The sequence below is a fragment of the Limulus polyphemus genome, unplaced genomic scaffold, assembly GCF_000517525.1.
Source record: "Limulus polyphemus unplaced genomic scaffold, Limulus_polyphemus-2.1.2 Scaffold636, whole genome shotgun sequence".
Classification (NCBI taxonomy): Eukaryota; Metazoa; Arthropoda; class Merostomata; order Xiphosura; family Limulidae; genus Limulus; species Limulus polyphemus.
The window spans coordinates 336,402-359,400 of NW_013666246.1; the positions used below are offsets into that span (position 1 = coordinate 336,402).

General features: G+C 33.8%; 1 protein-coding gene across 1 annotated transcript in view; it reads right to left on the reverse strand.

The window, feature by feature from the left end:
• The window catches only part of LOC106459610 (dystrophin-like), a 77,250-nt gene that overhangs the window by 9,951 nt on the left and 44,300 nt on the right, over nucleotides 1-22,999 (reverse strand). The window contains exons 5-19 of the mRNA XM_022386130.1: nucleotides 18,990-19,162; nucleotides 17,378-17,646; nucleotides 16,195-16,358; nucleotides 12,856-12,990; nucleotides 11,828-12,050; nucleotides 10,143-10,203; nucleotides 9,874-9,935; nucleotides 9,202-9,276; nucleotides 8,563-8,767; nucleotides 7,086-7,200; nucleotides 4,556-4,633; nucleotides 3,862-4,028; nucleotides 2,207-2,318; nucleotides 908-1,116; nucleotides 629-676 (exon numbers count right to left, since the gene is read on the reverse strand). Of these exons, the coding sequence (XP_022241838.1) occupies nucleotides 629-676; nucleotides 908-1,116; nucleotides 2,207-2,318; nucleotides 3,862-4,028; nucleotides 4,556-4,633; nucleotides 7,086-7,200; nucleotides 8,563-8,767; nucleotides 9,202-9,276; nucleotides 9,874-9,935; nucleotides 10,143-10,203; nucleotides 11,828-12,050; nucleotides 12,856-12,990; nucleotides 16,195-16,358; nucleotides 17,378-17,646; nucleotides 18,990-19,162 (2,096 nt within the window). The remainder of the gene's footprint in view (nucleotides 1-628; nucleotides 677-907; nucleotides 1,117-2,206; nucleotides 2,319-3,861; nucleotides 4,029-4,555; nucleotides 4,634-7,085; nucleotides 7,201-8,562; nucleotides 8,768-9,201; nucleotides 9,277-9,873; nucleotides 9,936-10,142; nucleotides 10,204-11,827; nucleotides 12,051-12,855; nucleotides 12,991-16,194; nucleotides 16,359-17,377; nucleotides 17,647-18,989; nucleotides 19,163-22,999) is intronic.

Below are 22,999 nucleotides of genomic sequence, written 5' to 3' on the forward strand. Positions count from 1 at the left end.
TTGAGTTCAAGGAAAGGGTATGTAATGTTTCTATATCGTTTATTACTGGTAGAGTTCAGGGAAAGGGTATGTAATGTTTCTATATCTTTATTACTGGTAGAGTTCACATATTAAATGATATATAATAATTTGTTTTGGTTATAAAGAACTGGCCATAATATCTGATGAAATCACTCATCGTCTAAATACAAAACACCAGTAGTAAGAAGTGGGAATAATCGCAACACTGATGGTATTCTTGGTTATTTTTTGTATGTTATGAGGAACTCTGTAACCAAGTGATGGAACCACAAGAAGTCGGATGCATAAATATGTAGAAAGTTTGTTTCAAACACAGTTGAAATTTATATGGTCTGGTAGTTCTATGGTTAAACGTTCTGTCATGAGAAAAAACATTTGTCCTTGGCTTTGTTTTGAATCATGATTAATCAGCATAAACTGAAGACTGTAACGTATTGTTAAGTCATGAACTGTAACACGATCCTCAAAACTAAAATGCTTAGCATATGTACTTTTCTTTGACAAATAATTTCTGAAGGTTTTGCTTTATTCTAAAACAAAGATAATAGAAAGGCATAACAGAACTACCTCTACAAAATGTTGTAACAGTCGTATTTTCAGTACTTACGAATCAGGTGTGGAGTTACTCTGGGTACGCAATTCTACTTCTGCAAGCCTAAAATACGAGGAACAGACAAAGTATCAGAATAATAAACAGTTTTCAATAAATTAGAAGTACTTTTTCTACTTCTGGGCATGTAAGATATATTTATAAATTACCATAGAGTGGTAGCACAGAAATAGACTTAATTATCAAGTATTATTATATGGTTTGATCACTGCATATTGAATTATTCATTTACATGTATATGGAACTCCCTTGGAAGTTTGCTAGTACGAATCTTACCTGTTGGCATACAGCTCTAGACGAGAATGCATTTCTTTAGATGAAACTGACTGTTGTGGAGATGGTGCAGGGCTTTCCAAATCATCTCCTTCGAGTACTGTTTGAACAGGAAGATAACCCATCCGATGATGCTTCTTAAAATGTTGTTTAGATTTGAATTTATTGCGGACTATCCTTGTGAAGTCACGCATGTCTTCACCAGAAGTTGTCTAAAAAAGTTAGATTATGAACAAAAGATTACCTTTTTTTTAAAATATCTTTTACATGTATAATCACATCCATGATGTTTCTAGGTTCTCTTCATTTATTACATCAAACATCCATGTTTTTAATGCTGTTCTCAAAACGTAATTTTTTAGAATAAATTATATTGGAAAGGCACATTTTTCATTTCTAAATCATACTTGCAGGCTTATGTTTTAGAATATATATATATTAATACCAATTTGGATATTAGCTTGATAATTTTAAAAATGTGTGTACAGATCAATTCATAGATATTTTTCTTACAGGGTGATTAGCTAATGGAATACGTTACCATTGGCATCAGTGGAGGTTAATGTCTTACAAGTTTAAAAGGGGATTCATGATTTCCTGAAAAATAAAGGGTGAGTTTAATCTTTTCATTTTCTTTGGTGTGGGTGTCAGGAACAGCATTAAAGGACCAAATGGTTTCTTGCTGTCTGTATGTTGTAATAAAAAGACCATCTCTATTGTCCAATTTCCTCAAAGACAGTTTACAAGTATCATCTTGTGATCAAATCTTTTATACTTTTTTCACATTCCAATTGTTGACAGAATTGAAGAACAATGTCACTGTTGTTAACAGAAACAGTTGTTCACACATACTCACATTCCAGTTGTACCACTGTGTTGACAGAAACAGTTGTTCACACATACATAGGGACATTTTATGCCCAAAACTAATTTACTTCAAAATTTCCGGTCTGAAATTTTTCTAATATATTGAATACCTTCTACTTCATTTCCAAATTTCTGGTGTACACAGGGGTGAAAAGTCTGCAGTACTAACCAAAACTCAGTTTGACTTATTTTTGAATTCCAAATATTATTTTTTTTAGTTCTATAACTTTTTTGTATTCCTTTCACTGTTCGATTTGAATAATGCATGAAGAGTCGTTGTTAGCTTGCAAAGAACATTATATTACCCGTATAACTGCAAGGCCAGGTCCCGCAAAGGTAAAAAGCTGTACTTCTCGAGGGAAATTTGTACGACTGAATTAGCTTGAACTTATCTTTCTAACGGGTTGAAATATGAATATAATTTATTTAACTTACCGTCACACAATATTCCTGCATTGGATGAGATAATTTGTGGCTCTTGGCTTTTCTTCCCGAGAAAAAACAGTTCTGACAGAGGTCAAAGTTGAAGCATTTCAAACATCGGTATCTGAAAGATCAAATGTGGAGTAAAACGAGAGGGCAGGAAACTGCTTTATGTCTACTGGCTGAGGGTAGAAAAAACTGTATAAAGGGCAATGTTAGATAATGTTCCCCCACCCTCCTCTCTTTTGTAATTAAATTCTTAATGACCTCATTAGGCACTGCTTTGTGGAAGATAATAATGGACTCATTTAACTGATTAAGTACTTATGTCTTTCAATTCAAAGTGAAAAGTCTATAAAAAGTGGAAATGTGCCCTATTTCAGGGTGTTTTTATCCCCATTCTTAAGTAAAAATCTTAAAATAGAATAGTTCATATACAATGTTGGATAATTTACATTTACCATGCAAAAAATTACAGTAATTGAGACAACCATCAGTAATGCACACCAAAAGTATATAAAACAGATGAAATGTGCCCTTGTATGGACTTCTTGGGCAAAAATCCTAAAACTAAGTAGCTCATGTACATCAATGGAAAGTTTCCAGTTACCATACCAAAAATTATGTCGACCGAGCCATCCTATTCTGGGTGATGGTTGCTAACACAGACACACACATATAATGGATTGTCTTTAGAGCAGAAAACCTTACATGAAAAAAAGATGAAATGTGACACCCATCCACCCAATTATTCATTAATTATCTATAAACAAGTGAGTCTGACAGACCTTTACTTTCACACAGGGTAATTTCTTAGAATTGCATCTTATTTCAGTGGTTTGTTTTTCAGACAAAACTACATATTCAACTGTGGTATAGGTTGCTTGAAATATAACCAGATCATAATTAGGTCTCTTCTGATCACGAGTTTTTGGTTAAAATTATAGAGGACTTACACTTTTTTGCACTTTTATTCAAGAATATAAATTTATATCAGAAAAATGGTCAGGGATTTTATCCAAATTTTGGATAAATCTGGTATTATCACTATTGACTTAAAAAGTAACCTGAATAGAGTTAAACCTGAGTCTAAGAATCTGATTTTTACAGATGATACTAGATGCACTGGAAGAAAGTGTAGCTACTTTAATCCAACAACTGGATACTGTTTAACAATGGTACTAAATACATGAATTACAAGAGTAGCTACCTCAATCCAACAACTGGATACTGTTTAACAATGGTACTAAATACATGGGTTTCAAGAGTATCCAACCTGAATCCAACAACTGGATACTGTTTAACAATGATACTAAATACATGGATTACAAGAGTAGCTACCTTAATCCAACAACTGGATACTGTTTAACAATGGTACTAAATACATGGGTTTCAAGAGTAGCTACCTTAATCCAACAACTGGATACTGTTTAACAATGGTACTAAATACATGGGTTAAAACAGTAGCTACCTTAATCCAACAACTGGATACTGTTTAACAATGGTACTAAATACATGGGTTAAAACAGTAGCTACCTTAATCCAACAACTGGATACTGTTTAACAATGGTACTAAATACATGGGTTACAAGAGTGGCTACTTTAATCCAACAACTGAATACTGTTTAAAGCTAATACTCTATGTACGGATGGACAGAGTAACCAACCTGAATCCAATAATTGGATACTGTTTACAGATGTTACACTTAGCTTGATGTTTTGCATTTTCTGCAGCAATAAGTCTGTGTAGAACTGGGAGCCACACCAAAGACTGTGGTTCATGTTGAAGCCAGCTGATGAAGTGGGTGACTTGAATCTCTTCCTTATTGCCTCCCTACGATGGAAATAATAATTAAATACTGGACCCAGCATAGGTCTAAATATCACAAATCTCAAAAATGTTTTTTGTCACGAAAATGCTTTAAATCCAATATAATTATAATTAAAATACGTTTATAAGTAAATATTAATGAATATAATTAATATATCTTCTTATAAACTAACTTTAAACAGAATAAAATATTATTTATAAATTAATTTGGTGTCACATTTTCAGTATCAGCTTCTGTTAAATAAGGTTTAGGTATTTTGTTTCTATCATTTACAACGGTAAGATTATTTAGCAGTTTTTCCAGGTAGAACCATCTAAGAGCCTATCAGAGTAAATGAACATTAATTTGGATGTAATATACTGTTTTCTGTAATCTTTCCTTTTTTGTTTGTTAGATAATGTAAAGACCTTCTTTCACGTACAATAGTTAATATTGTAGAACTCCATGCAGAGTATTGTTTGTTAAACACAAAACTAGACATTGAACATTACGAGCCCTCAATGCCACAGTGGGGCCTAAGTAAACTTACCTTTTCAAAACAACTTCGTACACTGGGCTCGATGTTGCTACCACCAAATGCTGCAACTTCTCCCAACAACCTGGGAATCTGTGGAGTTAGTTTTGTATTTTTAAATATTCATAATAAATACTTAACTCAGAACATATTTAGAATTTTAAAAAATTATATATAAATTTAATAAAAACTTATTTGGATTATTTACCATTATGATTTCTTTTTTTTATAACCACATCTGTTTTTTTCAGTGTAAAATTTTTCAACTACAAAAACTTTCACTGTTCATGCATACCTGTTTTTTGATCTATTGATTATAAAATAGAAATTATCAAATTAAATGTTGCTGGCTGAATTCCTTAAAAATTGCTAATTTCGAATAAAAAAATTAGATTAATAATATTAATAACTTTGTAAGTTTTATTTATTATCTGTTCTTCTATTTCAACAATTTTGTTCAAATAATTACATCATTATTAACCATACAAAGTTAAGAATTAAGGTAAATACAATAAAATCTTACATTTATATCTGTAACATATTTCTAATTAATTTTTTTTATAAAGAATTTAGAATTTACTAACTTAATAGGAGCAATATTAGCGTATTTTAAAATAAAATTATTAGAAGTTTAGTATTTTTTATGCATTCCATTCGTTAGTTAAGTAACTTACTCTTTTCTTGTTGTTATGTTTCATGATTTTAGTGTGTTCTGTAGGGAAAGTGTAAATTATATTAGTTTAGTGTAACATTGTTATCAAATTTTAAAAAATCTCAAGACAAAGTAGGTTAAGTTTTCATTTTTTAATTAAAAACCCGAAAATATTTTCTATTCTCAAACAAAAGAAGGTTGTTGGTATTTCCAAAGAGAAAATAATTTGATTTTTTAAAACTAACTGACCTTATTTGTGTCCGATTTGTATTGTTCTTGTGTTTTTACAATGCAAATCACCCTTATAAATGTATCCACAGCCCCAAAGATCCGTACTCTGTCAAGTTATCAACTTGGCTATGTTTGGCCCAGATCTTAGAGATAAAAAAAAGTCAAAACTGTAAAAACCAATCCTTTAAATCTGAACTGTTTTAAGAGATTGCTATTTCCTGGTTCATTGTCAGTGAAAATTTAAATGACATGGAATGAATGAAAACTATTGACTAATGTATCATACTAAATCATTTTGACATTACGTTTGTGGTTGAGTGAACTTTAAATATAAATGTCGATTGTCCAAAACTTGAACATTAATTACAGGTTTTTCTGTCTAATTTTGTGTTTTGTTTTTAACAAATATGAGTTATTCTTTCTGTCTCCCCTCCACTATGTGGAGTTCAGTTTTTGTAGAAAACATGGGCTGACATAGATAATGTTGATGGTTTGGGTGCCGTACCCACTTTTTTAACCCACTTTCTTTTTCTGTTCTCAAACAGACTTGTTTCGACTAATAGCTGATGTAAATGGTTCGGCTGATGAACGGAAACTTGGTCTTCTGTTACACGACTGTGTGCAGGTAATATTTTATAAGAATTACATTGTAACACCTTAAACTTTGTCACAAATTTACTAGTTTTTAGTATGTTTTTCAGATATTCATGCAATGCTACACAAGGGCTATTTACACTAACTGTTTCTAACTTTGTACTGCTAGATTAAAGGGAAGCCACCACCAATTCTTGGGCTTCTCTTGTCTGACTGACTAGTGAGATTTGACAAGATGTAATCAAGACAAAATCTGTGTTCAATCGTGCTTTAATAAAGTATTCGAAAAACATGTGCAGATTGAAAGTTTAGTCATTATTTTATTTCAAGTATGGAAGTTATGAAAATGTTTTCTATCATACTTTCAGTCAAACATACTTTGAAAAGCATGCCAACAATCCTAATGAAGAATTAGATATATCCATTTCAGTATGAAATAACTGTGAATCAACCCATGATCCTACTGGATGTTATACATCATCCCGTGATCCTACTGGATGTTATAGATCATCTCATAGTTCTACTGGATGTTATAGATCATCCCATGATACTACTGGATGTTATAGATCATCTCATGGTTCTACTGGATGTTATAGATCATCTCATGGTTCTACTGGATGTTATAGATCATCCAGTGATCCTACTGGATGTTATAGATCATCCATGATCCTACTGGATGTTATAGATCATCTCATGGTTCTACTGGATGCTATAGATCATCTCATGGTTCTACTGGATGTTATAGATCATCCCATGATCCTGTGGAAATACTGAGACTGAAAATACTCATGTCAAATGAAGTCCTGTGTCCTGGATTTGATTTTGTATGAGATGTTGGCTATTTCACTCTCATTCACAACTAACTTTAGCAGATCTTAACTAATCAAATAAAAAGAATGATATTGTTAACCAGTAAAAAAGGTCTTGGTTTAAACCAGCCTGCATTACATGAAATCACTTATACCTTGAACGTTTCAACACATACATGGTTTAAACCAGCCTGCATTACATGAAATCACTCAGACCTTGAACGTTTCAACACAAACATATTTATAAATAATGTTCCACAATAGCAAGGTTCGTATAGTACTTACACCTAAATGTATCCTCCAGACTTCCCTGACACAGTAGAACAATGCCGACTTTAAAAGACAGAATACGAATATAGCCAGTTCTAGTAGAGCTGACAGGAGAAAGCAACAAAAAAAACTGTTCAAAAGAAATAATTCATGACACATTTAAACACAACTTGAGAACAGTTGTTTAATGAATCGTATGTTAATCAACATATTTCATACAAAGAACAAGATTTACTTTTAACACATCAATTGATATCTTCCAGGGTAAAGCCTAATGAGAAAATTGGGGGTGCTTAGAAACGACTGTTCCTCTTCACCCCACTCTTGATTGGAGTGAGGGGACATGCATGGAGAATGTATTGTTCATACATGGTATCTACTCTGATCAATGGCCATCGTTGGACTTATGTTCCTTCAGGGCAGTGAGGATCTATAAATCCAGTGCCTAGAGGTTTAGTTGTGGAGGGGGGGAATGGGAGTACACTGAGAAAACCCACTCTCATTGATCAAGCACTGATTAAACTACCTGACCAGTGTCCAGTTAGTCCTGGATGGTGTTGGGGATGAAGGAGTAATAGACATAATGGTTAATCAGTGTAAGAGGACTTTCTTCATAGTGAAAATACATCTGGAGGAAGTTGATTGGCTGAGGGTAAATCTATCAGGGTGTGAGTCTTTATCCTAACTGGTGGAAGGGTGATGGAAGAAACAAAAATTTGTGTGGGACCCATCTATAACTTTTTAATGCAGTAGCGGAGAGCTGAGGGCTAATCCATCGAGAATAGAGGAAAAACCAGCAACATTGCTGGAAGAGGTTTGCTAAGCTTGAAGGTGGGCATGGTGTAAGCCTAAGTAGTAACATTTAGAGCTGAATAATCTTCACATAAAATGATCATGTAGTTTGCTGGAGTAAACAGAAGACCACAAGATTGCTTTTTACAATAATTCCTTTTTTTATGGCTTCTTTAAAAACTCATTTCTCAGATTCCTGCTCTGCATTGCATATAAACTGGTAAAACAGTTTTTCTGGTGAAATTAAAATATAAAAATTTACATTTGTTCACTACTGTAGAGCAGCTAGTAGTTTTATAGCAAGAACTTGAATTAGAAAAACCAGTTCTAAATCCATCTATGTGTCATTTATTTCAGTTTTATAAACATTTTCAAAGACAAATATTTTGTTTGTAATTGCCAAAATTTAGTTTGACTTTTTAATTCAGACTGATGTGCATGGTTTGCCTTGGAGCAATATAAAGACTAATCCTACTGTATAGCTTTGTGGTAATGAAACTTGGTAAAATGGGATAGTCTGTAGAAAGATAAAGTGGCACATGAGTAAGAACATGAACCAGTTGAACTTTTGAAACAACTATCATACATCAACCATATACTTTATGTATTATATTTATATGATAAAGATATCACAGAATACAAAAGGATGTGCATATACATAGATATCAGCTTACGTGTCAAACAAATTCAAAAGCCAGTTTAAGCACAAATCTATACTCAGAGGTTTATTGACTAAAGAGGCTGGTTCGCTGGACGTGCCCTCGTAGATCGTTGAAAGGCATGTGATCATTTCAGTGATACTTATAAGTTTGTCATTCTGAGCTCGAAGACCATGCTGATCAAATGCATTGATGAGGTTGTTCAAATTCAGAAGATCCACTGAAAAATAAGTAGAGCAAAAAGTTGGAAAATTACGTTGTATATCAACAACTATTTTGATAAATTTGTTAACCCTAGAATTCATTTTGGAAAGTGTAACAAGATTTACTTAATTGCAAGCTGAGTATGATAGAAATTGGTTGCCAGTTTCAATTAAAACAATCTCAACACAACATAAATTGATTATTAGTTCAAATTAAAACAACCTCAGTGCAATAACAACTGATTGTCAGTTTAAAATAATCTCAGTACAATCAAAATTGTCAGTTTAAATTAAGAGAATCTCAGTATGGCAGAAACTTATTTTAAGTTTAAATTAGAATATTCTCATTATGCTGGAAATTAATTGTAATAGATAATTGTTAAAGCCTTGACTTATTAAAGTTAACTAAAACTTTTGTTCTTGTTTTGATTTCAATGTGATGTGTACTTACAACACAACTCTTTCTGTACAGTGCGTAGTTTCATAGCAGTCCTGTAGGCAGAGTACCTAACGTTGTTGTATTTGGCTATATGGATAATAAAGATAACATTAACTACTTGTACAATTAGACTTGTGAACATGCCTAGAAAAAACAATACTCAAGAAATCATGCAGAAAATATTATTGTAAAAGTTACATTTATCACGTCTAAGAACAATAAGTTAGTATTAGAATTTCTGCAATGAATATTGACTGGGTATTTTTGAGAACTAGCTGACATCTAGGATAAGATTTTTAAAACTTTTGTCATTTATCATAAAACTCGTTATTCATGTAAGCACATTCAGATCATCTAAACAGTTACAGTAAATTATGTTCAGACTTTCAAAAAGTCAGTTTTCCAACTGGTAGAGCACTGTTGATGCACAATACATGTAAAGTAAGAATTTATTTTCTACACAAAAATATTAATACACTTCTTGTTTAACCCTTATTTTGTCCAAGAATAACCTCAAATTTATATAATAATAATCTCATTAAACAATTCCTACAATTTGAATTTGAACGTTGAAAATAAATTTTAAAAACAACAACAGTATCTATATAAAAACTGCTCCAATAACGAATGACTCATTGAAAGTGAAAAATTTTCCCCTGATATTTACACTCAAATAAAACATACCTAATGACTCCATTAACTCTACCATTTTGGGATGGTCCCAGTGTGTGGTCTCGCTTAGGTGGCTAGACGAGGGAGAAAAGCTGCTAACATAACACTGTTCTTTTATTCCTTTGTTAAATTTTGTTATAACTAAACAAACGTTTATGTTTACTTTACAAAAAAAAACGTACAGTAATATCTATTCTTGTTAAGTTATTCAAATCAACTTTTTACAGCTTTAACTAATCTCCAAATACTAAATATCTTGTTAGTAAAAATAAGCTGCTTACTTGATGTAATAAGGCACTTTGTTTCCCGAAACAGCTCGTTCCCATGGCTCCTCCACTGAAGCTGAAATAATAATTTAGCAGGGCATCAGTAGTAATGATACATAACAACCAATTTTTCTTCTCAATATGTGACTCATTACAAATATGTAAATTTCTTTCATTCAACAACAATTTGTATAACTGAAAAACATTCTTATGAAGAGTTCATAAGCCCTCACCTTTACTTTTGTATTCTAAAAGCCAACATATATGAAATAACCATACAAAACTAAATTAAAGTACAACATCTGTTTCTGCCCTTATTACTAGTCATATTTAAACATATCTTTACTGGCATACACTTTCTATGTATAAGTTTCATAGTTAGTGTTTAACTATACTTGACAACAAAGAGTACTAATGTTTAACTATACTTTACAACAAAGGGTACTAGTGTTTAACTATACTTTACAACAAAGGTACTAGTGTTTAACTATACTTTACAACAAAGGGTACTAGTGTTTAACTATACTTTACAACAAAGGGTACTAGTGTTTAACTATACTTTACAACAAAGGGTACCAGTGTTTAACTATACTTTACAACAAATGGTACTATTGTTTAACTATACTTTACAACAAAGGGTACTAGTGTTTAACTATACTTTACAACAAAGGGTACTAGTGTTTAACTATACTTTACAACAAAGGGTACTAGTGTTTAACTATACTTTACAACAAAGGGTACTAGTGTTTAACTATACTTTACAACAAAGGGTACTAGTGTTTAGCTATACTTTACAACAAAGGGTACTAGTGTTTAACTACACTTTAAAACAAAGGGTACTAGTGTTTAACTATACTTTACAACAAATGGTACTATTGTTTAACTATACTTTACAACAAAAGGTACTATTGTTTAACTATACTTTACAACAATGATTATATTTTCTTTGGTACACTTGTACTTTTATTTCTTTTACATGGAAACAGTCAAAATAAAATTACAAACGATAAGAGAGTTTGGTAGAAAAGGATTCTTTCCCAAAGTTACCATACAGAATTGTTAAAGTCTATTACTAGTGCTAACTTCAAGGTGTTCTTTAGGATAACTTGATCCTCAAATTTACTTTTACCCTGCTCATTACGAAAGGAATCAACATATTGATTAATTTTATACTTTTGCCCATTCCAACTGACCAAAAAATTGGATGAAATGACACGGTCAGTAATTAATGGAATTGATTAAAATGTTGACACAATTTGTTTGCGTGTGTGTGTTAGTCTTATAATAATCAATTTCACATTTAAACCAATTTAACGCTTATTTTCAGCGTAAAAACATGCCTTACCCTTCACGTATGTTTGAATAAAACCAAGTATTAATTTGAAAATTTTGATGTATTTTAGAATTATGGAGGGGTCAACACGGATAAGCGAGTACTATAGTAGCCAATTATTTGAGTTAGTAAGAATTGAAAAAAATAACTTTTAGTTATCCAACTCTTGTACGATTAATGGAGTCGAATCCTTCTACTATTAATAAGCCAAAAGAATCTCTGCTCAAATTCTTTGTTTACTGACAGTGACAGGCTTAACATCTAGGCTTAGGCTCTTGGCTTATACTTGTCAAAGTATACCATGCTTTTCCTTCTATATAATAATAATAATAAAAGAATTACTGTGATTAGAATGTTATAAAGTTACCGTTCAGAAACTGTTGTATCGTACTCTGATCTTTCAAAGAAGATTCTAACTGTTTACGTCTATCTTCAATAGCCAAGTGCAAGAGGCGCCATCTAGTGTTTAGTTCTTCAAGTCGATTAAGATTAGCGTGGGAGAGTAGAACGTTGCATCCTGTTATACGACCGGCTGCTTCGTTTACATCTTCTAAATACCGCTGTAATGGAGTGACTCTTTCTTTGAAACCCTACATTTGAAAACAGCAAAATCGCCATTACTCGATAACGTTCGAACTATTTAACAAATGGTCTAGCCACCTTGGAAAAAATACTAACTTTTGTTTGTTATGGATTTCGCGCAAAGCTACACAAGAGCTATCTGCGCTAGCCGTCCCTAATTTAGCAGTGTAAGGCAGCTAGTCATCACCACCCACCGCCAACTCTTGGGCTACTCTTTTACCAACGAATAGTGCGATTGAACGTCCCATTATAACGCCCCCACGACTGAAAGGAGCGAGCATTTTGGTGTGACGGGGATTCGAAGCAGCGACCCGCAGATTGCGAGTCGAGCGTCCTAACCACCTGCCCATGCCGGGCCTCTACATAATAGGCTATCAGTGCTGTGCCCACCACGGGTGTCGAAATCCGATTTTTTAGGGTTATTAGCTTTACTGCTGACCCATTGGGGAAGAGCTAATTATAATTATTTGAAAAATGTAAAGGTGGGAAAGAACTACATTTTTTAATCTCTCGGTGGGTCAATGCTAAAAATCTGGGTTCAATTCCCCGAATTGGACAGAACGCACATAGCCCAAACAATAAAAATTAACTTTTTAATTGTTTTACGAATGTAAAAGCGCTAAAGGACTAACTTTAAAAAATTAAACACAACGCTGTCAAGGTATCAATATTTAAAGTAAGAAACGCTTTCTTATAGTCCAGTGGGTATGAACTAGTAAGCTGCCATATAAATCATTACCAACACTAATTATAACTGACAACCACGATATTTTCTAGCTGGGGTGTATTTACAAGTTTTTCTAAGATTCTCACCCGTATTTCGTCTAAGTGTCCTTGCATCTGGTCTAAGACGAATTCAGAAATTGGTGGCCATCTAGACCTGGTAGCTTCGGCCGCTAGGAGGCGTGAGTTCATTTCTTCCATGATTCGTTGGAGAATCTGCATTTTCTGAATGACAAAAAAAAGTAATCTTATAACGTATTTCCATGTTTGTAACAGAACCATTTATTTGTCAGTCAAAAACTGAACAGAGATGGTAGCAAATAACATGCTAATCGCAGAGCGTCAGACAGTTAAAATAAAGTGTTTGTTTGTTGCATTTCGCACAAAGCTGTCAGAAGGCTATCTACACTAGCCATCTCTAATTTGGGAATTATAGACTAGAAGGAATAACGTCCATCTTGGGATACTTCTGTTAGACCGAATAGTGAAATTTGACCGTTTTTTTTGTTGTTTAATATATCTATTTGTGTAACGGAACTTTAAGTACACAGTCTCACACATTGACCGCTAGGTTCAAATTATAATGACTTGCCATCACATTGCTATATTTTCGTTTCCTTTTTTGTTGTTTTTTTCACGACGTTTTGAAATTTATATGTTGAATTGAATATTCTACCATATTAAACAAATAAACAAGTAGAATCTAACCCCCGCATTTTACTTTTTTTTATTTTTGCAATAACCAACCTCAATTATACACCTAACAATTCTCCACTCTCAAAAATATTGGTCTATGTAACAAGATCCTTTTTCTATTTTAACATGGCTTCGAATTTTGGCAGTTTTTTTTTAAATCCCAATTTTCTACCTTTGTAATGAAAGTGGTTGACCTTCAGTGTGACCTTGACCTTTGGACTATATTCTCCTAAGGTTAACCTATTTGTTCTTGGCTTGAGACAACCTTTGTACCAAATCTTATCAAAAGAAAAACTTTTGAATTATGCAGTTATCCTTCAGTGTGACCTTTGACCTATATTCACTAAAAGTTAATCATTTGGTTCTTTGGGAACACTCAACCTTTGTACCAAATTTGATTTTCTTGCTTTTTTGTTGTTAAGCGCAATAACCTGACTGTTCTCTGCTCACTACGGGTATCGAACCTCGATTTTGACACATCATAAGCCCTCAGACTTACCGCTGAGCCATCAGGAGGACAGGGGGAAATGATTCTATCGGGAAATGTTTTTCTCTAAAAAGTTAAAATTACGATTGTTTATAAATTAATTTTTATTAATTCTTAGATACAACATAAAATGATTTGTATACGAGTTTAAAATGCTTACAGAAAGGAGTCAAATTTGTTATATGCCACACACGTTTTGAGTTTTATTTCCTTTCTGTATAATCACTTTTATTCATCTGTTTATAGACTAAACCTAATTATTTAAGGGTCGTTAGTTGGGGTATTTCATGTATTCTCCGAAAACACCAAAAATTGTTATTATCTTTTATGGAGAAGGGAGATATGTGGTCATTGTATCGGTCAAATGACCTTCATAATGCCTAGTTGTGTCAGTCTTATCTAGTAGTGAATTCCTTCATCATGTAGTTGAACCAATGAGAAAGCAGGACGTCATTCTGACAGCTGTCTCCTTAGCACGTGACATGGGATAATGGTTGGTACTATCAACTAACAGTCAATGATTGGTTTGCTTGTTTCATAATTTTTGTTCAGACTTACACACAAAATTACTGTCATTCGAGAGGTGATCAGAGTAGAGAGAAGGTAGTTAATCCTTAACACTCATCTCCAACACTGAGTATTCTTATCTGACCGAAGAGTGGGGTTTCGTTTTGTTTTGAATTTCGCGCAAAGCTACACGAGGGCCACCTGCGCTAGCCGCCCATAATTTAGCAATGATAAACTAGAGGGAAGGTAGGTAGTCAACACCATCCACCGCCAACTCTTGGCTTTTACTAACGAATAGTGGGATTCACCGTCACATTTTAATCCACGGCTGAAAGAGCGAGTATGTTCGGTGACGGGGATTCGAACTCGTGACCCTCAGATTGCAAATTCAGCGCCTTAATCACTAGACCATGCCAGGCCTGAAGGGTGGGATTTGACTGTCAATTTTATGGCGCACTCATGACTCCAAAGTAAAGAGCAATATTTATGGTAACGGAACTCGAACCTTGAATCATCGGATTCGCAGTCTTGGCAAACTAATTCCTTCGCCACGCTCGGTCTAACGGTGTGCAATTGTCCACGTCTTAGTAACTTATAAGTTTTAGTGCAATATTCAAACTAAATTGAATCCAAACTTTTGAATTTCTAACAGCACAAAAGAAGAGTTTTACAATGGATTTCTCACTTTGTAATAGTTTTAGTTAACTGATCAAATTTTGTTATTTTAATATCAAATGTAGAGACAAGAAATTCGAGTACAATTATTATCCTTAGGACTAAACACCTAAAAAATATATCAGTTTAAACATTATCCTTAGGACTAAACACCTAACAAAATATATCAGTTTAAACATTATCCTTAGGACTAAACACCTAACAAAATATATCAGTTTAAACATTATCCTTAGGACTAAACACCTAACAAAATATATCAATTTAAACATTATCCTTAGGACTAAACACCTAACAAAATATATCAATTTAAACATTATCCTTAGGACTAAACACCTAACAACATATATCAGTTTAAACATTATCCTTAGGACTAAACACCTAACAAAATATATCAGTTTAAACATTATCCTTAGGACTAAACACCTAACAAAATATATCAGTTTAAACGGACTTATAGGAAAATTTTGATTTTCAAAAGAATCTTCGGGGTTTAGTAATAATTAAAATACTCTAATGTCATGCAAATTGAGTAACGATCTCTTTTGGCTATGAGTCATTATTTCCTATCAAAATTGGTGTATTCTCATTCAGAAACACCGCTATTTCAATTAGTTAGAGCTCGTGAATGTCTAGAATGTATAAGTAAATTAGTTACTTTTCTTGTACATAATTAAAGTTAATTAAACTCAAGAAAGGTTATTAAATCCAAAACTTAATTAGACAATCTATAGACAGGTGCCTTCTGCAACTCGGCATTTAATTTCTCCCTGTATTTATCTGGTTTTATAACACGATTCTATGCATAATAAAATAGAAAGAACTAGAAGAGTCTCAGTTCATAGTCTCACTTTTAATTTTTTTTTTACATAGAAAAGTGCCCGCTATTGTTGGAGAAACAAACACAGATGTTTTTCACCTCATTTCAAGCAAGCTTTATTCTGTCACTGTGTTAGGCTTACACAACGATAAATTAACGTTAGATTCTGCCTAGATTAAACAGCCCTCTTTGAAACTTAAAACGATCTGAAGTAATTCCATTTGAGCTATTTACGTTTAAAACTTACCGTTAAAACATCATCCATCCATTTATGGCGCTGTTCAGTGTGGGCTAAAAGAGAGTTCCACTTATCCGAAAGCTTTTTCACCTCTCTCCTGATGCTGCGGGTAATTTCCCTTGCTTGTTCTTCTGCACTACGGTAACCCCTACTTTCTGTCTCATAGTCTTTAGCTGTAATATAAATAAATACAATATACAACTACAACAATGTTTGTAGAAATTTCACAATCGCTGAAGAAATTTTAAATAAAAAGGAATAAAACGTAATTTAAAACATTTTCAAGCAATTCCAGAGAATTCTTTTTTCCCCCCTTTTTAACCTTTATATATTTATTATAATTTTGTTAGTCCAACTAAAACATCGATTGTTTAGTACTGTTAGTTTAGATAAAAGCAGAAGTTTGACGTTATTTTTAGGATGACAGTTTTAAATGAAAGTGATTTTAAAAAAGGAAGAAGAAGAAGATGAAGAATTGACGAACATATTAACCGTGCCAACCACGGGTATCGAATGGGGGAACGAAAAGTTCACGAAATATAAAATCAGTATTATCATAATGATTTGAAATTATTTACTGTTTGAATGATTGTATTTAGCCAACAAATAATTGAACTTTTCTCAGTTAGAAAAAGGAACCATTTCTGCCTTTAATAGATTTTGAAACATAACTGTATTTTTACTGTGATCGTGACCTCTGTAATACATCCGTTTCTCGCTTACATTTAACCAGAATCTATCATATTCTCCAAGTAACTTGTCATCTTAAATAATGTCATTAATAAAGTATATTCATTAATATGATTAACTTGATTTAATTAAGTACTTTTTTTTTGCACTCGCATTAGCCCTCTGGCGGCTCAACACCAAGTTTGGGAGTTTATAACGCTGAAAATTAGTTTCGATACCCGCGTTGAGCAGAGTACAGATAGCCCATCGTGTAGCTTTGTGCTTCTGAGTAACAGATTCAAATACAGTTGATTTGTTTTTGTTTTTTTTTCAATTGTGACATTTTGGAATAATCTAGAAACACGGCGAAAATAAATGGAGTAACTAAACAGTTTATAGTTCTTGTGTGATACTTTTCGAGATTTACTATTTTATTTCTGAAAGTCTTCCGTTTTGGTCAAAAGATAAAACAATAAGTAAACTCACAATTACAAATGACTCTTTGGAAAGAGTTGCACGGTACCTTCAGAATCGCTAGTGTCTGATAACGGTGGTTCCTTAGCAACGTACTGTCTTCCCACCAGGAGGCTACTCTCGATCACAGGGCGCTTGTCGTCCAGCTGTCTACGAAATGCGCGATGTTCATCTTGCTGTTTGAGAATGCTGGTGACGTCACCACCAAGGGCTGGTTGGGCGGCTAGTTCGGTTTCTTTCTTTATAACCCATTCGGTAAGCTCTCGTAAAGAAAGGAGTAATTGATTCCACTGTTCTGCACTGCTTTCAAGACGATTCCTGGGTCACAGCACCAAGATATACGGGTCAGTGTTAGAACATGATATTTATAGCAGACTATATATATATATCCAGTTTGCAAAAGACGCATATTTTCAATAAAGTGCCACAGTAGAACCACTTATTTAAAGCACTCCAAGGAACTGACCCGGAGGCTCAAACGTTTCTAAAGAATATATCATTATTCACCAATAATAAACAATACTTCTTTTGCATCTGATGAAGAAGTGACGTTTATTCTTTGAGTTATGATACTTCTAATTAATATTAATTTCCGATCAGGTGAAGTTACGTACTTAGAGCGAAACTAAAGATAACGATTAAAGCTGATAAATATAATTTTCTTACGTTCTTACTTATAAAGGTTAGAATGCATTGTTTTATCAGTCATACACTCTTGCTGTTAACGTATTTTCGGCCGTAAACCCAATAATATCTCACGAAGGTCAGTCAGCTTAGGAGGGTTAGGTTAGCCCTAAATACATGTGTTAAACTATCAATGCAAAACTATTTCTATAATGAAAGTATAGCAATAAAGAATCAAATTACAAACTAATAAAATTAAATGTATTAAACTATAACGAAAAATGTTAATGAAAGTAACAATAAGAAGATAATAAGGTGTATCATTGATCGAGCTATGATGTGCTTTTTGCTAACTGCGAATATTAAGATTAACAGCCTTTTAAAGCATAAGTTAAAAAAAACACAAGCATTAACTAAATATCAATTTACAAAAATATATGGTTAATTACCAGAATAGTTTCGACATACCACGTATGTCATTTTCAAGGGTACAGATTGTGAAAAATGTGACATCCCCGACTAATATTTTTCTGTCCGTCAATTCTGAGAAATGATACTTGTGGATACTACTACTATAAGTAGTTCCTGGTTATCTAAGTGAAGCAGTTTGGGAAGTATCATACATAGCAACAACGACCTAAGTAGTTCTTAGTTACCTGAGTGAGGCAGTTTGGGAAGTATCATACATAGCAACATAGACCTAAGTAGTTCTTGGTTACATGAGAAAGGCAGTTTGGGAAATATCACGCATAGCAACAACGACCTAAGTAGTTCTTAGTTTCCTGAGAGAGGCAGTTTGGGAAGTATCATACATAGCAACATCGACCTAAGTAGTTCTTGGTTACATGAGAAAGGCAGTTTGGGAAATATCACGCATAGCAACAACGACCTAAGTAGTTCTTAGTTTCCTGAGAGAGGCAGTTTGGGAAGTATCATACATAGCAACATCGACCTAAGTAGTTCTTGGTTACATGAGAAAGGCAGTTTGGGAAATATCACGCATGGCAACAACAACAACCTAAGTAGTTCTTGGTTACCTGAGAGAGGCAGTTTTGAGACGTAAAGCGTTCCAACGTTGGTTCATTTCCTCCAGTTTTCGTCTCAACAGCAGCGCATCATCTTGACTTTCCAAGCTCTGAAGAAGTTGACCACTTCGCTCGTTTAGGGTCAAGTGAAGGTCACGCTGGCTCTCGATCTCCCTTTGAAGCTCCTAGTCAGACAGCAATAGTGATCAATGAGCAGACCGCTAAAATTTTAATATACAGAGTTAATTATAACAATCTGTAGTTTTATATCAAATGATAGTTTCATAAACTGACCTATTGTAAACATCACAAGGTTTAAGTTTGTTATAAGCCGTAACATTTGATTTAATTACGAGGCCTATGCAAGCTCTATTCTGACTGAAACATTTAGATAGCAGTTCTCGTAATAACACTTGCTACAATGTATGTTTATGTTGGACCTGGGGTTTTAAGATAATCATCAAGTGACATGTAAATTACTCAATTGACCCAGCAGGGTTAGCCGAAATAAAAGGTTATTTATTTTATCCTTCAGGAGGTGAAATCTAGGGACACGGTAGTGACCCCCAGTCAAGTTAGACGAATGGAGTAACACTTTCGTGACTCTAGATTCAGAACTAAACGTTTGGCTAAATCTGGGGTATTGTCACAGCTGTTTCAAATGTAGAAATATCATTAATAAGATATATCATATTTTATATCACATTAAAAACACCGGCTCAGAATGTGGTAGCTATATTGTTCTTGTACTTGTTGAAGAGGCAAACCATTGAGTAAATAGAGAAGGATTGACACGAAACAACCTACCACTGGTCAACATTAATTTGATTCAACAACTGTAACACACGTGTTAATCATAGTTTTTTGGTAATTTTCAGGAGAATTGCTCACCACAGTCACTAGATTAAAATTGGAATCTTACTTTTAATGAAAAATGTATTACGTCTGTTATAGAATAAGATAAATAGGGCTAACGTAGGTTTTAATAAAGATAATAAAAAAGTTCATTTATTTTAAAAAATAGATTTTTTAAAATGAAATAAGCAACAAATGTACTAAATATCTTATCGTGCAGCTTTGCGCGAAATTCATAACAAACCCAACCTTTCTTTTACCTTGGCTCTGTTTGCACAAAGAAAATGTTTTGATCAAATGCTAGTGAAAGTAACTGGGGAAAAACATTTTTATATTTACTCTTTTTTAAACAATCGATATGAGTCATGCGAAAGTCAGCTGGCTAACTGTCAATGCTGGTTAAGAAAGGTCAATATATGTATCCAAGCAACAGAGAAACCTTTATCAGTATTCATAACAACGAACAACAACCAGTGTTAACTAAACAGTCTCTTTAGTTGATAAAACAGGCCAATGTATGTATCCAAGCAACGTACAGCAACCAGTGTTAACTAAACAGTCACTTTAGTTGATAAAACAGGCCAATATGTGTATCCAAGCAACAGAGAAACCTTTATCAGTATTCATAACAACGTACAACAACCAGTGTTAACTAAACAGTCACTTTAGTTGATAAAACAGGCCAATGTATGCATCCAAGCAACAGAGAAACCTTTATCAGTATTCATAACAACGTACAACAACCAGTGTTAACTAAACAGTCTCTTTAGTTGATAAAACAGGCCAATGTATGTATCCAAGCAACATGTATACTTAATCAATCATTTGACAGTTGAAATACATTATAAATAGTAACACAAGTAGACAAGTGATTTAAATTATATAGAGTTAACCCAAACAGACAGTTGAAATACATTATAAATAGTAACACAAGTAGACAAGTGATTTAAATTATATAGAGTTAACCCAAACAGACAGTTGAAATACATTATAAATAGTAACACAAGTAGACAAGTGATTTAAATTATATAGGGTTAACCCAAACAGACAGTTGAAATACATTATAAATGGTAACACAAGTAGACAAGTGATTTAAATCATATAGAGTTAACCCAAACAGACAGTTGAAATGTAACGAGGTAACCCAAAGAGACTAGTGAAATACTCCACACAAACTTAATCACAACTAATAAATTCATCTTGAATTATGAACTGTGGTTTAGCATGAACACATATACACTCTTCCACAAGACATATACCAGTTTTCACACCTACTTAATACGTACACAGAGGCTTGGTACGTTATATTAAAACGAATATGATGCCTCACCATGCTGTTGCAGGACATGTTGCCACGTCTGGTCATGCTCTGTATGATGACAGTGTATCTTGATCATAATCCTGCAGCGTAGTTCCCAATGAAACACTCCGTCGTAAGGTTTTTATGTCAAAATCACACCACTTCTCCCTGTTAGCTTTCAATAATCCATCAAGTGCACGAGGATGGCGATTTCCCATTAGGACGGTCTGATCGCTTATATATCCATAGAGGCGGTATACAGTGTTTTGACTGGTATGTCTTGGTATGGAATAACACATAAGTACCCGTTTAATTCTCCAGCTGTTTGAGGTATGTGATAGTTAAATGGATATGTCGTGGAAGCAACAACTTGTGTTGCTTTTCCAGACACAAATAATTCTTGAATGTGTTGTGTACTGTTGGATGAAACACGTGGACGGTTTTTGCCACTGACCTTTGTGCTCGTGGGTTCTCATCTGTTACAAGATACACCACTTAGCTTGCAATGGTTGAGGGGTTCGATTTGTTGCAGGTATCTCTTCAGACGGTACTGGTGCCCCAAGTTCATCCAAATTCATTGGTTTTCCAATACCATTAAATGTAATGGATATCACGATTTCATAAGTTCTAAATCCCCAAATAGGGACCAGCTCTAGAATGACTATATGTGTCGATACATCTTCAAGATAGTGGCGTAAGAACAGGAGTCAAACAGGAGTCAACAGGAGTCAAACTAGGGATTTAATACATCTTCAAGATGGTGGCGTAAGAACAGGAGTCAAACAGGAGTCAACAGGAGTCAAACAGGAGTCAACAGGAGTCAAACAGGAGTCAACAGAAGTCAAACTAGGGATTTAACACATCTTCAAGATGGTGGCGTAAGAACAGGAGTCAAACTAGGGATTTAATACATCTTCAAGATAGTGGCGTAAGAACAGGAGTCAAACAGGAGTCAACAGGAGTCAAACTAAGGATTTAAATTATTCATTTGTTTACTGGAATTTTTTCCTGGACCAGAAAAATTAGTCGTCTTAGCAGCACCTTTTGGTTTATCATTTTTTACGCAAAGCTATGCGAGGTCTATCTGCACAAAGTCGTCCCTAATTCTGAACTGATATTCAACAGAACCCACCGCCAACTCTTTAGTTACTCTTGTTTGACCGAATAGAGGGGTTTTGACTATCAGTTTTATGGCGCACCAACGGCCCCAGAATGCGGAGCTCGTTTTTTTTTTTGCGACAAAGGGACACGAACATGGAACGATTGGATTCACAGAAAGGACACTGTTGGGGCATTTGCACCTTTTAATGAAAATATTAAGTACTTTTCCCGTTCAGTGGCACGTGAAAGTCACAGTTACCTCTAGTTTATACCTCAAAAAAGGCACGACAGCCAAAAAAAAAAAAAAATTAGGGCAAAAACTTACAGCAATGATGAAAGTATAGCTGAAATGTTCTTCCTGACCAATTACTTTCTCTCGGGATACACCGAGAATTGATTAACTTTTGTCTTGTCATTCATGACGTCAGTATTAGGTTTATAGGTCACGTACCTTCTTTATGTCCACGTAAGTATGTGTGTGTGATATAATGCAACCAATTACGAACATGCATTGCTAAGGTAAGGAAGAGTATATTGAAGGATAAATACATCCAGGAGTTGCTTGTTAGACGATGGTTGTTTGGAGGAGATTGTGTTGGTTCTATAAGGGTTAAGTTTTCATTATAATGACAGAGTAAAATATAAACGTGATTTTGTTTACATGATGTAAAAATGCTTGAGTTTTAATTAAGGATTACTGTTTGTTTGTTTGCTTGAAGTGAAGCACAAAGCTACACATTGGGCTATTTGTCCTCTGATCACCAAG